Source organism: Aythya marila (genome assembly GCF_965140915.1).
Source record: "Aythya marila genome assembly, chromosome: 1".
NCBI classification, from domain to species: domain Eukaryota; kingdom Metazoa; phylum Chordata; class Aves; order Anseriformes; family Anatidae; genus Aythya; species Aythya marila.
This window is the reverse complement of record NC_139042.1, coordinates 110843289-110860339: the sequence shown is the minus strand read 5'-3', so window position 1 is coordinate 110860339 and position 17051 is coordinate 110843289. Positions and strand designations below refer to the sequence as shown.

The following is a 17051-nucleotide window of genomic DNA, read 5'->3' as shown; positions in this document are numbered from 1 at the left end:
CAGGTAGGTTCCTCTACAGGTGTTCCTTACTGAGATACGAGTTGCTGCTCCCTCTGGTTGAAAACTCCAAGAAACAGATGCTGCGCTGCTGATCACTTCCACAGATGTAAATGTGCATGGAAGCTTTGCATCTGTCCCATTCTCCACAAACATTTCTTCTGGAGTGCTGACCTCTACTGCAGATACTTCAACTGTATGAAAAAGGCAAAGAGAAGAAAGAAGGAAAAGAGGCATGAGTGCTGTTTTAAGAGTTAGGAAGTTGCAGTGGTAACAGTTTGTATCACATTGTTTTTAAGGGAAAATTAAGAAGCAGCAACAACTCGTACAGCAAGTGTGTGTACAGGCTTGCATTATACCCATAATATAAGCAAGTATACAGCAGGTCAGTTCACTACTCTTTCCTTGTATTATCTGCTACAGGATGTTTTCCTTCCACAGATGTTTCCTCTACAGCACTTTGTGGAAGTCAATTCTATAGTGCAAAGGATGAGCTTACACTCTTCCTTTCTAGCTGCCAGCAGAGACTGTAATAAATAAGCCCCACTGGAGGAACTAACATCTTGAATCCAGCTATTACTCAATTTCCTCTAGAGCTCACATCTTGTTTCCCATTTCTTCAGCTTTTCTCAGCTGTAGCTGGAAAAAGAACTCACCTTTACTAAGCTCAGGATTAAACCTCTCTGGGTCCCAACCATGCTATCAGCTTCTACTCTTTGGCATGGTTCAAAGTCTTCATGTGTAAGACCTCCTAAGTAGTCACTCAGATACAGTTTAGAAGCACAAGAGTAGTGTTTTTTTTTTCTCACCACCATGAGGCTTATGCATGGTCAAAACAGCAAACAGATCACAAATAACCTACAGCTATTAAGTGATCAGGGTTAACTTTGTGATTGCACCAGTAGTATGCCTACAGGGTAAGTGAAATTCATCAGGATTTGGAAAAAAAAAAAAAAAAGAATATGTTCCTTATCTGACACTTCTTGAACTGCAAAGACGCTATCCAGATTTAAACAAAGATATACCCATACATTTATTCAAGTTTAGGTTTAAAAAAAAAGTCACTGTGTGACACCACAAAATAATTTCTCTCATTGCCTGTGTCACACCCATATGAAAGCAAAAATCTTAGAAAACTCTCTCTACAGGTGGGGGCACACATGACACATGCCCCCAGTAACTCAAATGAAAACCACATTTTGGTAAGGTCACTTACAGCACAGAGCCAGAACTAGTAAGCTGCTTCCGATCGTGTGATTCTATGTTTATGGGCTACAATATCTTACATTTTGGGGATTTACTCCCTTATTAGAAGAGGAGAGCAATCCTTACTGTTTCCTCGGTATCGTGATTTACTTCTTCACTTTGAATAAGCTAGTTCTCAAAGTAGGCAAACTGAAGATAAACACTACAGTTGAAGACAGTTCAAAAAAAAAAAAACAAAAAAAACCCAACACACCACCACCTAAGTTAGTCCTTATATGACAGGCTTTACACTTCCAGTCAATGACAACAACCATCATGGTAACCAGGGCTGCGAGCACAGGGGGTACCAGCAGCCAGCCCTGCAAGTGGTAGGTCTGTCGGTGAGACAAGTGAGCAAGGGACAAGGAAAGCACCCCGGATAAGCCAGTGCATGCACGGCCGCGTAGGGTCTGCTGTCTCTCTCACTCAGCCAGCCTGGCAAAGAAGGCAAGGCAGAGCACGTGCCCGGGGACACAGAAGGGCCATGCAAGCACTGCAAGGGTGGAGGAATTAAGCAAGCCAGTTCAATTACAGTAACCAAAACCAGAAGAAGCCACCATTCATTCCCTCTGCCTTTCGAAGGTCACGCTGTTCCCTCATCAACCTCACTCTCTTGACAGTCCCATCAGGTTATCCCCAGTTCCCCAGCCTACCCTGTCACCATTGCTCTCGCTGCAAACGAGCAAAAGAGAAACAGCACCCTAAGAGAGGGGGATTTTCATCAAGAGGTTCTATCAGAGCTGCTTTTCTCTTGTACGCGCTCTTGACTGTGGGCCAAAAAATATTCTTTTGTAAAACAATTACCAAATATTTGTTTGGAACACACAAAGGCTTCTAGCAATTCAATTAAATGAACTCAGAGCTGCTGTGCTTTATGTATTTTTTCCAGCTAATGGAGTGGAGAAGAAAAAAACTAATCCATTGTTTCAAGTCCAAGCCACAGAACAAGTCTGCCTTTCAAGCATAAAACAAGCAAGATGCCCTCAGCATTTGTGTAGGAAGAAAATAGTCTGCACAGACACTGTCTGCTTGTACGTGGTACAGAGAACCCCTTGCCACAGACAGGGAGTGGGTAGCACAGACACGCTTCCAAAGAAGTCCCTGTTCTAACTTACTAGCAACTCGTGCAAGAACTGTAGCAAAGCAAGAAAATCCAACTTCTTCCTTCAGTCTCGGAAGGCAGGAACTATATAGTGTCTTGTACAGATGTTTACAGCTTAATTTTCACTTCCTACTTGCTGTCTCAACTTCATGTCTTTCTTTATTTGTTCCCTCCCTGCCCCCAGTTAAATAAGAAGGTCACTCACTATTCGCTCTTTCAGCGTACACAGCTTGAATTTCTTCCCCTCTGCTGTCCTACAGCATGAGACAAAGTGACTAGGAAGTGGTAGAGGGGCCACAACATTTGACATTTGTTTTTCCTTAGCCTTCTGCACCCATACTTTTACTGATACAGTGGCAGTTCCCACTAACCTGAAATCTTTAGCCTCCTCTACCATAAAAAATAAATCCATGTGGGTTATCTCCAGCTTTAGCTCTTCTCCTTCTCTTTCTACTTTTGCCAGTGACATTCTTCTTCCAGCTCCATCTATTTAAATAGTTCAGTTGGAGAAAGCTGAATTTGGACTCATATTCTAGTTCCACTTATCCACTGGTCCACTACTCAAGCTTTCTCAGCCTTAACTCCACTAAAGAAGGAAAAAAAATATCAGGAGACTGTCAGAGAGAATGCAGCTTTAGGAAGGGAAGGTCTGCAGGATAGGTATGGCAAAGAGAAACATTTATTTGCTCTTCTTCCATCAATCCTCACTTATCCCACCATCTTGTCCAACTGCCAAGTCCCAGTATTTCCACCTGAACACCTCTTCTAGCCTTCAATCACTTTAATTCTTTTCAAGAGAAAAATGCTTTTATTTTCACCTACCATCAAAATGTGCCTCTCCAGTCATTTCTTTTTCCACCTCTCGTGTAGTTGGATTTGTTTTACTCCAACTACATCAATCTTTTGCAAGTTGTATTTTCAGCCCCCACGCTCCAGTGAAAACACTCCGAATCACAAGTCCAATGACTCATCCCCTGCTAAGCCTCAGGACCAGTGCTCCATCCTTACCTTCCTTCTCAGACAACCCTCCTAGTCTTCAGGTAGGACTAGACACTCTCACTTCATCCTTTCATCCTATCTTTTCTTCTTGTTCCTATAGTCGATCTTCATCCTTCACCAAGGCTCTCTATTTTCACATCCCTCTTCCCTCGGTATCTTGTCTCTGGGATCTCATCTGCAGAAGAAGTTCAGCTGCCATCGCTGCACTGACTGCTCAGATCTGTCTCTCTGCTCAGGGTCTGTCTCCTTCTGTTCAAAGGAAAGTCTCAGTCTGACACCTTTGTCAATGGGAAGCTGCCAGCTCACGCTGAATGGAACTAAACCAGGGCTCATTTTTTCCCCCGAGCCTTCCACCACCACATTTATCACCATGGACCAGCACCACGTCCAGTTCAACCTGTGTAGCGTTTTTCACTTTGAACTCTCTCCAGTTTGAGGGTATAGCTGGACCTTGCAGAGTCTTTCAGTTTCTAGCCACCTGCACAGCTGACAGTAGTCTAAAAACTCCCTTTTGTATCTTACTCTTCATTAATGAATATTTTTCTCTGGATTTGAGGGGTATTTCTGGGCTTCTGCCAATAGACATGATTCTTTTTCTTAAAGTCATTTCAATTCCAAGCTGCTCTGCATCTCTCCCCTTCTTCCATTTTACAGAAATAAAAGCCATCTGCCTTTCACAGCAAGTGTCTCATGGCCTATTTCCTAGCAGTTCTTATTCACGATCAGTTCAACATCATCTGCAACAGCTAACAAGTGGGCAGTAAGGGCTATCATTACTTTAAAATAAAAAAAAAAAAAGACAGCACATCTGATGTGTCCCCACTTCCCATGACTTTATAGGAACATCTATACACTACATTTCTCCTAAAGGGGTCTCTTTTAAATATTTATTTTACAAGCTCAGCCACCTGCTGAAGTCACCAGGCATTGTCAGCTGTGTGGTATCTCATTTCTCCTTTATATAATCCATTTCCTCAACTGTAGCTATCAGGCTGCTGAGGCAAGTTATCTTCTTGGCATTTCTATATAGCTGAGCACCCTGAGAGACCTGTACATCCTTGGGGCGCCCACACGCTTTGGCAGTATGCTTCAGCTGCCCACCCCACGACGCCTATTTCCAGCCTCCAGCAAGCCCAGGCACTGCAGACCACCATCAAGTTACATGTCACACTTGCCCAGCCTACTCTTTGTCCTCCAACATACACAAGCAGTGCTTTGAAACTCATGGTCACAGAAATTATTGCTCAGGTTTCCATGCTGCAGCCCAAATCCTGAAGCACGGGACTTAGTGGATTTCAGGCGCTAGCCCTAAACAGTCAGGTCAAAATTCCAGTTCACTGCCACCTGGAAGCATACAAGTCCCAGTAAAAGCACAAGCAGTCTTTAGTTGTAATAGTTTTGTATTAACTGCATGACAGAAAGCAACTCACATGGGTAGAAGGGGTACCTATTTCACACCTCCTCTATCAGGTTAGTCAAAGCAGACAGTCACCCTCGATACTTCAGCTGGACAAGAAACAAAGACAGCTGATGAAGTAAAAAGTACTTCACAAGCAGCAGAAGGCTCTCAAATCATTTGAATTCTTAACTAGGTGGTCATCAGAAAGAAGATACCCAGCTTTGCTGATGAGTTTATTGGGTGCACAGAGAGAATTAAAACCATTGTTCAATTTTTGCCTCGAGTCACTGAATCCACAGAAGCACAAAAAGGAAGGACGGACAGACCTCGGCTAGCCTCTTTTCCACAGTATGGACCAAGTTAAAAACATTTACCACGTATCACAACTTAAAAGCCAAACACTCAGCTTCCATAACAGGAAGCTACTGCTGATGTCCTGCTCTTTGAACATGAGCTGAGGTTACCATAAAGAGCAATTGTCACTCATTTTCCCCAAACACCACCCTCAACACCAGCTGGCTGACATCCAGGCAGTTACAACGTCTAAGGCACTGTCTGTATCTAGTGACTGAACGACCTACATATAGGTTATTTATCCTGTATGTATTCTATATATAGAAGATTGGAGGGGGAAAAAAAAGATATGCAGCTGTAAAATAGAAGCAGAGTATCTGCCAGATATGTATCACCCAATGTATGGCAAGGACAGCTGGAGAGTCTCAGTACCAAGAGCAACATCCCAAATGCTTTTTTGCTCTCTTGAAAAAGACAGGCACTAAGGCAGTTACTAGGAACTGCAATATTCACTGCTCCAAGGGTAACATTAGTAAGAAGACAACATCATATATGTGATATCACTGCTTTCTTCTATGAATTGATGACAGAAGAAGCAGTATTCACCATACACATGTCCAGAACAAGCATGATACACTACACAGCATCTCCACCTAGCCAACTTTCCTGACGTCATATCGTTTCAATTTACCTGTCGTGAATGAACCAGACCTTCCTAACTCCTAAGGTGCAGCTCTACAGTAGCTGCAGCAGACCTGAAGACCCAGAGCTTATTGATTCCATTGTAAAAACCCTGGTATGTTTGCCAGGATGCACAAAACTAGTGAAAAAGTTGCATGTTTTCAGCTAGTTTGACCCTGACTCAGTTCACAGACCCTGGTATCCATATATCAGCAGTTCTTGTGAGTGGCAACAATATATTGCTTTGAAATCGCCTATGTGGAAGAAGCCTTTGTAATTACCCAGCAGCAAAGTATAGGAAGATGGAGTCAGACCGAATGGGTAGCAGACAGGCATCCACAACAACCACAAGAGTTTGCATATGGTTAGTTAAACAAACTATGGTTAACTTCAGCCTTCAGTGGGATTAAGAGCAATCAAGCTCACAGTTTTCAAAAGTAACACAAAAAGGTTGCAGTATTACACCGGTGAGGTTTACTTTCCAGTATCTTTGACACGGGGCACACCCTCACAGAACAACTCTTGGAAAAGATGGCTAACCACTGCATTCAGGGCGCTGAGAGGAGTCCTCCTTGCAGATCCGGCAGAGGAAAGATCCCCCAGAGGGATCTCTGGCTAGAACAGCTGAGACTGAGTGACACGAGCTAGCAACTTAATCTGCAGAGGAGACATTGCATATGTGACTGGCTATCTAACAGGTCAACGCCTGGATACCCCCCCCATGTCCACTGCCACTAACTGGTGACGTCCAAAGCTCGTTCTTACTTTTTCTCCTAGACACTGTCCCTCACCTTTTGGAGGATCTGCTCAAAGGGTGTAAGCTTATTTCACTTCCTTCAAAGTCTCTTAGAATCACAGAAGCATTGAGGTTGGAAAAAACCTCTAAGATCATCGATTCCAACCTTTAACCTAGTACTGAAGTTCCCACTAAACCATGCTACTGAGTTCTAAATCTACACGTTTCATGAATACCTCCAGGGATGGTGACTCAGCCACTTCCCTGGGCAGCCTGTTGCAATGCTGCACAACCCTTTCAGTAAAGGAATTTCTTCTAATCTCTTGAAATGCCTCCAAAACATTTGGCAACTCCATCTGTATAAATCCAACAGTGCCTAAGCTGGCAGCGCTTACAGATCGATGCCCACTCCAGCTGAAGTATTTTCGTACCTTTTACTTGTATCCCCTGGTTGCTTCCACTCTTTTCATACAGGTTAATGAAAACCTTCTGGGCAAGAAATGGTTTTATTCTACATTTTTGTATTTAGGAATGGGGCTAGGAAAGGTTGACAATGGGTCTTGGTAGCACATACAAGGAAATCCTTTCCTGGCACTGAAGCTTTACACTAATTAATTACACCAATAATTACAAGTCCCTCACAGATCGTAGTGTCCACACTGAGATCATGGACCCAATTAAAAATTTCTGTTAATTAAGGCTATGAACACCTCAAAATAAGCTTGATTCCTCTGGATCCAACTCAGCTCGATCACTAGGAGTGCTAACAAAACTAGGATGCAATTAAGCTGCGTTAGTGCTCGTGGAAATAAGATGCCCGTGATTACAGCTTTACGTGGAAACTCCTATCAGATCACTAAGTACTGCATGCTTACGGTGGCTGCAGTTCCATGCTGCACTGCCTTCCTCTTAAAATGACTAGTCATCAGTTTACTAATTAATACAAACAACTTGCTTCATTTATCTTAAAGACTTCTGGCAATACAGTCATTTATATCATTTATAAATAGCCTCGTATGGATGAAAGATCAGGAAATAATCACGAAGTCTGATGAAAGAAAGATGAAAAGATTCAGACAGGCTGCTACAGGTAACAAGCTGACGACAGAGTCGCAGATCAGGAAGATGGAAATAGATGCATTAATACATCAGTCTCAGCAGCTTGCATTTCTGTGGTTTTATCGAGACCTTTAAAGTTAACATACCTGTATGTTCACTGTGGTTTCCCTAGCAGCCCAGAAGTTTCCAGGAGAAAAGAGGATGTAGGATTTTCTAGTGACTAAGCTTCCTAAGTCACAAAAACAATCCACACTTGCGAAACAGTGATATTGTCTATTTCTTACTGAAAGCAAGTGCATTGTGAAACACCAAAGTCCACTGCTGACATCTCTCAAACTACAGCCACATGACATTTAGCTACTTCCCCCACCTCAAGTTTCCCCATACACCCCTCAAGAAACAACAGCAGTCAGCTCCTTACAAAGCATCTTATTTTAGAAAAGCAGCACAAAGTTACAAAGTTCTCCTCTTACAATACAGCCACCTGTGTCTCTACATGCCATTATTCTCTCACTGTAAACAAAATATCCGGTGGAAAAATCCTAGCTTTGATGGTCTTAATAGCTAGGAGCAGACAGGCCCAAATCATTCCTCTGAAATTCCGCTAAGATCTGTTAAAGCATCCAGATGCAGGATCAAATTTCCACATGAAGACAATTTTACCTTAATACGGAAGCAAAACTCTCCATTCCATCCTTCCATATGCCATTCCACCCAGTAACAAGAGATGCAGTGTTTCATAAGAACTCACAAGTATAAGGACCGTGTACCTCAGCCCAATGAAGAATAGGCTGTGGCTGACCACCTCCACACCAGAAATCCATCACGGTGTTACACCCTAAGTCCTACTGGGTGTATAGGTATACAAATGCATGTATACATGTGTATATTCCTATGTACGTATTCTTGTACGTCACTGCAGTAGGTTGACTTTGGCTGGCTGACAGACACCCACCCAGCTGCCCTCTCTCTCCTCCTTCCCAAACAGGGAAACACAATGAGAAAATACGATGAGAAAGCTCATGGGTTGAAATAAGGACACGGTGATCACTTCTAGTTACTATCACAGGCAAAATACACTTGGCCTGGGGAAAGTTATTTTAATCTGCAATAAAAATTAGGGTTGGGTTGTGAGACAAATAAAAAACTAAAACACCTTCCCACCCTTCCTCCTTGTGTTCCCACCCCCCGAAATCTCACCTTCACTCCTTCTTTCCCAACTCCTCTGCCTCCTTTCCCTGTCCAGGCAGCCAGGGGTAGATGGGAGGTTACGATCAGTCCATAACTGCTCCTCTCTGCTGCTCTTCACTTTTCCCCTGTTTCTGCATGGGTCCTTCCCACGGGCTGCAGTTCTTCAGGAGAACCTGCTTATTCTGCATGGACTCCTCCGTGGGCCACAGCGTGGATATCTGCTCTTCCCTGCTGCCCTCCATGGGCTGGCGGAAACCCCTGCTCCAACACAGCCTCTTCCAAAGCTTCCACCACAGGGCAACCACTAGCTCCGGTGCTTGGGGCACCTCCTCTCCTCCTCCTCACCCTGCCAAGATCTTGCCACAAACCCAACACATTACACAAAGCAAGATCAGCTACAGAAGGGATGACTAGACTAAAACCATACCAGCCAATCTTGACATCTTGGTTTCAAAGCAACAGAAACTAAGTTCTGCAGAGGAGGCCAGAATGGCTCAGTTTCGCCCTCAGTCACCAAGCACCAGAACAGCATTTTGCTTGAAATACCCTGGATATTTGGACTATTTCAGACCACTGAAGGAAAGAGTCTTCCTCTCTTCAGTAACACAGCCAGTCCTGCAGCACCCTACCTGTGCTAAGAAACTAAACTGCTGACTCCTAGCCCATGAATACCACCTTGCTGCTCGACCTTGTGCAGATACAAGCTCAGAAGAGCAGCTGCTAATACATTTACTTCCTCTTGGCATCTTTGCACATTCAGCTGAGCCCTGCCCTGACTCAGTGATGAGGAAAAAAAAAAACAGTACTTTGTCACCTCAAACGAAAGTAAACCAGTTTCACTGCGAATCCTTAAGCAGGCTGTGGTAAAGCTGTCAAAGCAGTCAGCAACAGCAGCGCACCTTAGCCCCATATATCGCTGCCCACCTACTCTGACAGAACTTACAGACAGCAAGCCTTCACAGTCCCTAAGCGCTGGTGCCAGCTTCAACTCCCATGCCAGAGACTCAGTTTTTCGGGTAGTCTTCTCCACATTAGGCAAGGCTGCCCGTTGCTCTGCCAAGGTACAGCAGAAGAACTCGCGTGAGATTTACACCCCTGGTCAATGCTTTTAACAAACAGTGAGGAGCAAGCATGAGAAACAGCAGAAAACACCTGAGCTGCCCTACAAGCTAGGCCATGGCTTTCTTGTTCTGTCCTGAGGAAAACATTTAACACCAGTGTATCTGTCCCCCAGCCTGGAAAGCATAAAGTTGCAACGGTTGTGAAGGCACAGAGATCCACAAACGAGTTTTATTGTTGCCTCATGCCCCACTTCAAGAATCAGTCATATGTCAGGTCTGGGCAGATGCTTATTTAGTCTAGGAGCTGATAACATCTAGCACTGTTCTAATGCTTTTTCCTCCGGGATCACAAGGCAATACTTCCCTGCCCATGCCGGAGACCAGGACACCAATTGGCAGCTCAGGTACTTTCCAAACCAGACCCTGCACTTTTCCATTCCACAGCCTTAAGTGGTTTTCCTTCCACGACCAAGTTTACAAGAGTTCAACTTCACGTAAACAGTTCTTGTTGACAACGTCAAACTGAAACAATTAAAAACCCAAAGCGACAAGTAAACTCACTCAAAGAGCAAAGGGTAACTGCAATTGCTGATAACAACTCTTTTACCTCTAATCTGAGGATACTGACACAGCTGCCAGCAAGCACGGCAGATTACTCACGGGCACATTCAAAGATTCATGAAAATAGGAATTAAGACTAAAGAAGGGCGACAATAAAGAGCACACCTTAAAAGAGTCTCCTTGAAGCAGCAATTTTTTTCTACATTGAAGAGTATCTTTAAGCTTGTTTAACTAAAGAACTGAACACATATGCTCAACATGCGACAGAGGTATCGAAGAAAACATCCCACCATCATAAACGTGTCTTGGAATGATCACAGCAATCCACTAAAACTGTCACAAAGTCTACTAAAGAAATTAGAGTATTAAAGGCCAGAAGCTGGAGACAAAAAATTCAAGGCACGGATGGTAGAGATGTCACTGGCTGGAACAACAGCTTCCGTCTAGGTCAGCACTGGTTATCAGCACTAGTTCAAATGCAGTGGTATCGAGGTTGCACTAGAAAGCCCAATTGTGGTGCCAACTGCTGATGGTGTGCGGCATCTTTTTTGACGAAACTCTAGCATCAGCAGCACGGAAACTGCCAACTTCCAAGACAGACTAGGCAATAAAATGTAGGATGTGGATAAACAGATTTTACAAGAAGACATAGTGCAATGGCTCCATATCAACCAGACACAAGAAGTTGTGTTTTTATTATTATTATTACAAGTATCAACCCAAAAAGTTGCAATCAGCTCAGTGACAACAGATCTGTAAGACACCAAAAGCATTTGCAGAAGATACTTTGAGCCATTCGAAGTATTAGCATCATTTTAATACTAGTCATTGGTGTTTTCACCAGCCTCAAAGACAAACAGAGTTGTCATTATCCCCCTGGCACACAGAGGGATGAGATTAAAGCCATTAAATAAAATCCCATCCCTTAACAGAGTGAGTATGAGATACATACAGGTGAAATTAAGCCATCCAAATGATTACCCTCCTCAGCTAGACAGGTCACAAGGCCAATCTGCTCTGCTGTGAGAAGAGACTTGTTTCAGCAGCTCAAGCAAATGTGAAGCTCTTTGAGGATTATATCCCTTACTGCTTCACTGGTGCTTGTTCTCACTAATCTTTCATTTACTTGCTAACCAGACTTGGTAGCAAACTCAGACAGCTCATAACTAGCTATAACATGCAGCAGCACAGCCACAAAACCAAAAGGGAGAGCCCATGTAATATATTTCAAAGTAATTCTTGCTCACAAGAATTTGTCAGTGGTGGTGCCAACTGAAATAGCTCCCATGCCCACTTCCAACACAACCAGATGAATATGACCAGGAACTAATCCACGTTCAGACGAGCACCTCTTCCATTGTTGTTGTTTTTAAAACCAGACCAGCAGCCTAGCCCAATCCACCATACCCCACGTTTCTGCAACAACCGCACAAGGTCAGGAACAAGTGACTAGCAGCTGCTCAGCTGCCTCTTCCCAGGCAGGCTTCTCTTTCTGAAGGCATCGATGGACTTCCTTGTGGCAAACTCAGCTCATTTATAGAAACACCCCTCCCAATTAGGGCAGCACCTTTGCCCGCGCCCATGCTCACTGTCTCAGGCAGCAGGGTATGCAGCATCTCCACGCGGCCATCATCCCTTCGGCCTCCACACTGGAAGAGTCGAGCAATCAGAAAACTCCACGACACATTAACGAGTTGGATCTTAACAGTCCTAGTGCTCGCACAGCTTTATGGAATTTATTACCAAGAAGGAGCCTTGTTCACCGTCTTGCACTTAAGCACATTACAAGAACAAATTACTGGAAGTTTTAACAGATGGCAAATGGGCAGCTGAAGATAAGATCTCCCCCACTGGCTGTATTGCCTATCTGAGATAAAACTGCCTTCATTTGCCCCTGTATCCTGAAGTGCAAGTCCTTAGTAAAGTGCTACCTCCCACACAAGTGCTGTACGGCCCAGTGCTTCACCCCACTCACGGATCAGCCCCCTAATCTGCTTCCAAATACTGGAGGAAGGCTGTAACCAACATTTTGGAGCAAGCTCCCTGAAGTCCCCTTAATATTAGGCGTATTAAGCATCAACAAGCACACTGCAAAGCAATTTCTGCAGGATTGGAAGTAAAAGTTCATAAGGCAACCAGCCTTCCTGTTTTCCTTACGCACTTCAAGCCAAAACCTAGCAGCCAGCACAAACTGGAAACAGCTATTTCAACAGCTAAACACAAACGCAGGAACTGAAAGACACAGGAGCAACAGGGAACAATGCACAAGTTCCTTGAGGTAACCATCTATAGAAAATGGCATCTTTAGGCCAAGGATCGGAATGATCTGGCCACTTCAAAGCGATGGGGGTGAGGAGGAATCAGTGGAAATAAGGGGAATTACAGGACTGCAAGGTCATCTGTCAACTAGCTCAGAAAAGCACTGATGTTAACCCTGGCCTGAAATGCACATCCACAGCACTCATGCTATGGTTATAGCTTGCTGCTAAACTCTATTCTGAGTAAACACTTGCTCTTCTAAATAACTGTTGTCCTGAGATAAGAGCAGATCACTGCAACTAGATTTGCCCCATCAGTTCGGAACTTCTTGTCCTTTCCTGCCACAGCTTTCTCTTACACAAGTCTTCAGCATCCTTTCCACCACACTAATCACTAATACGCAGGGTCATACTAAACCCAGATCAGCCAAGTAATGAAGATAAGCAAAAACCTCAAAGCCAACTATAGTGATGTAAACATCCTCATAATCAGAGCTTCCTGCTTTCATTTATTCCTATGGCATCTTGAGCTAGCTTTCAATAATTCAAAAAGGGATTATTTTTTACTAATTATTTTTTGGTTGTGTGTGTGTGCATGTGTTGTATTTTTTTTCATACAAGACTGTTTACATTTTTATCAGTTAATGTAGGTGGTGGAAAGTGTCACACACATCATGCATGATCAAACCATATCACATATCAAATCACTCAGAGCACTCCCACTATAGGTGCTAATAGATGACTTCATGATGACCTATATAGCACCTCTCTAGCCAAATAATAATTCTTCAGAAACTACTCAGAAGTTCTTTCAAGTTAAACATGACAGGATGCCAGGCTTGTAAAACCAGGTTTCACTCCTCTGGTCTCCCATGCAGACTGCCAGTACCCGGTACAGTGCACGGGACGCTCACAGCCTACTACTTGCAGTCAGGATGAGACAAGGCCACAGACAGTGGAATAGCTCCTGAACGCATTCCTCGATCCACTGCGATTCAGACAGCACGCAAAGCTTCACTTCCTACTCAGAGGTACAGGACTGTTGGAAGGCTGGGCTCACGAAGGACCTGGGCATTTTACCAGCCAGGTTTTATCACCAAACTATTAAGCTACATTCTTTTCAACTTACTCAAGAGCTCGCTGCTGCTACAAGGTAACCTGAGCAGCAGTCCCACCCTGGCCCAACTGGTAGAGGGAAGAGTTTATCTACCTTATCTCTTCCCTCTGCAGAAACCACTGAAGTGCTGCAGGCAAGGAAGTCTTCCTACCTACAGCACCAGTTTAAAAGCACTAACTGCTTCTGACTGGGTGAGCACGGCAATCCTGACTAAACCTGGCACAAACACAAAAGGGAGCATGGCAACCCTGACTTACAGTGTTGCTTCCATGAAACATTTCAAGCAGCAACTGAAACGTGCAGGTAGACTGAAAACAGTAACACACGCTTGAAGTATTTAACATCCCAGTACTCCTCTGCTCGTTACACTGACCCCTGTGTACGTGCATCTGTGTAGAAACATCAGTAATATTCTTCTTGGTAATGTCTAGACATTCTTTAAAACTTTTGGAAGTAATCAGGCACCACCCTTGGGTTAAAGACAGATGCAATCTCACTAAGTGATTACTTACATGGCTTACAAACTCAGATAACCTCTTTTTCTGATACCGTAACTAGATGCTCAAGGCTCACCCACCCTACCAGAGATCATACCTAGATTAACTACTCATAGCACAAAAATCCACAGGATCACAAGCACTGCATTTGGGAATGATTCTTCATTCTTGCAAGTAAATGGAGCATTCAGGTCTTCAGATGACTGAGCGTAAGCAAGACAAACTCCTAATGCACACATGTAGTTGTGCACAAGGAAATAAGCTAAACGCAGATAACAGGTTTTAAGCTACGAAGCAACAGTTACCTGCCTGGCTCGACAAAACAGACTGTGATGGTTAAACCAGGCCTGCACAACACATCCCACTTAGTAACATTTTTGTCTCGCTGCAGATTACTGGCCACAGCAAATGGGCCTGCCATCAAGGCCATCAAAAAGCAGAAGAGCCACAAACCACAGCAGCTAAACTATGCAGCACATTACCCAACCACACATCACATCTGAGCAACTGAGTGGCAATGGCCCTCCAAAAATGCTGCTTCTGCCTTTCCACTTCCTTGGCAGTTTTTCATTTCTCATCTTCTTGTTAGATGAAACTCCAGCACAAGGAAGGGGGAAGAGAAAAGGGAACCTTGAAAAATGGCAGGAATTGAAACAACACACACAAGTTGGAAGACAGAGCGTTACAGATGACTGCTCACAACCTTAAACTCTGGAGAAGGCCATCTATTCCTTACTGGTCACCAAGTTACCTTGCACTTGCAATTGGAGTGAAGAGCCTGTGCTGTAGTTGCTTATCCCCATGTGAAGATGTAAGCCTTGTGCCAAATCCACACACACAGAAAAATAACAGAGCCTTTCCAAAGAAGATGGGAGGATTAAATATGTGTAGCGTAAGTGTGGAAAGAAAAAGCCAACATAGTTACAACTTATGATTTAGAGTTTGAAAAATTCAACAGTTTTACAGATGGGAACAGAGTCACAGTTCAACAGAGGTAAAATAGTGCTTTTACCACCTGTTTATTCCTTTAAATTGTAATCTTGCATCACCCACCCCAGGGAGGGTCTCTTTCAAAAGAGTATCTCCTAGTTTTGCTTGTTTTTAAGAAACCATGTTTGGTTACATACCTCATGCACTACAGAGTGACCTCTTGCTCCTAGCTTCCCATAGCATGACTGTAGTTACACCTCTTGTTGTGGTCAGGGGAAGTACACACCTTTCTTTCTCTTGTCTCCATATTTACTTTCAAAAAATTTGGTTTTATGGTAAGCTACACATACACCTTATTTACCCACTTCGTTCTCTATATTAAGCTGCCTCCAAAGGCATACAGCAAGCCTCAGCAGCCTCTACTTACGCTTACTACAAAATGCAGAAGTTTGGAATGAAGTAATCTAGAGGACAACGCCATTTGGAAAGAAGAAGTTTTAAGTTTCATACACCACTGGGCAAGGGTCCTTATTATATTTGTTTCCAGATAGACTTATGTTTTTTTTCAGAAGTTTCCAGAGATATGAACCGAGAAGCCACCAGGCTTCTGTAACAATTGCTATCAGCTTGCTCTGCAAAGCAAGCACGGCCTGATGAAGCCATGGGCAAGTGCCACACGCACCCCCAGTCCCTGCCTGGCATCTGTACGCATACAGAGGGCTACCTCGGGAAAGTTGTGTTATTCCCACCTCAGAATTACGTGGCAGACGTGCAGCTCCTCGCCCCACGGCAGAGCACGCCGAAGCGCAGCCGATCAGCACTGCTGCCATCCCACCGCCCCGACAGCAGCCTAGCGCCCGCTCCCCGTTTCATTCCGAGGCACGATCGCATCAGCCCAAACGAGGCTGCCGGACACACACAGCGCCCGGCCCCGCGGGGCGCCCTCCCCAGCTGCCGGTCACCCCTCGACGAGGAGGCCCCGCGGCCTCCCCGCCGCGCCCCGCTCCGCTCCGCTGCGCTGCGAGCCCCCAGCGCTCAGGGCGGGGCCGCCACCTCCCGCTGCCGCCTCGCCACCACCTCCCGCTGCCCCCGAGCCCCGCCAGCGCCGCGCGCCCGCAGCCTCCCCCGGCGCAGCCCCGGCTGCAGCCCCCTGCCTGCCCGAGGCTCGCCCCGCCGCCGGCTCCGGCTCAGCCCCGGCCCCGCTCCGCAGCGCGACCCCCGCCGGACCTCGCCCCGCCGGCGCCTCCTGGCCCCCCCCGGCCGCCATCTCGGGCACTCACCGGCGGCCAGCGCGGCGGCGGCCAGCAGCCAGCCCGCTGCCATTTTCCTCCTGCCACCTCCCCGCGCCCCCATTGTCCGCCCCCGGCCCGCCGGCCCGCCCCCCGCCGCCTCACCGCCCCCTCCCCGCGCCGCGATAGGCTCGCGCCGCTGCCACTCGCGCACACCTCCCGCGGCCCCGTCGGCTTCTCCCGCGGGGATTGGTCGGGTGGGCGGTCCGTCAAAGCTTGGCCGCCCTATCCGGAGAGGCGCCGCGCGGTCCCGCCCCCCGAGCCTGGTCTGGGCGGCCCCAGCCGCTGAGGGGCAGCGCGCCCTGCCGCCGGCCGGCACCTGCCCGCGGGACGGGCTCTGGTGTGGCACGGCTGAGGGGGTGACAGGGCCAGGCACCCAGGGTTCACTCCTTACCTTCACAGATAAATATATATATATATATATATATAAATATAATATAAATATGATAAATATATGTGTATATATATATATATACATATATTTATATTTATGTATATATAAAAAAAATGTATGTATATGCGTGTGTGTAGATATAGATATAGATATAGATATAGATATAGATATAGATATAGATATAGATATAGATATAGATATAGATATAGATATAGATATAGATATAGATATAGATATAGAT

The 17051-nt window shown here is 45.3% G+C and overlaps 1 protein-coding gene across 3 annotated transcripts in view; it reads right to left on the bottom strand.

Moving 5' to 3' along the window:
- MPZL1 (myelin protein zero like 1) overlaps positions 1-16493 on the bottom strand; it is a 39731-nt gene extending 23238 nt beyond the window's left edge. For 2 of the 3 annotated variants that reach the window (XM_082759537.1, XM_082759538.1), the window contains exons 1-2: positions 16408-16493; positions 31-191 (exon numbers count right to left, since the gene is read on the bottom strand). In XM_082759537.1, coding sequence (XP_082615663.1) covers positions 31-191; positions 16408-16480 — 234 coding nt within the window. In that variant the 5' untranslated portion in view covers positions 16481-16493. Of the gene's footprint in view, positions 1-30; positions 192-7658; positions 7787-16407 lie in introns of those variants that run through there. The other variant, XM_082759539.1, reaches the window with a different exon arrangement.
- Between the last annotated feature and the right edge of the window lie 558 nt (positions 16494-17051).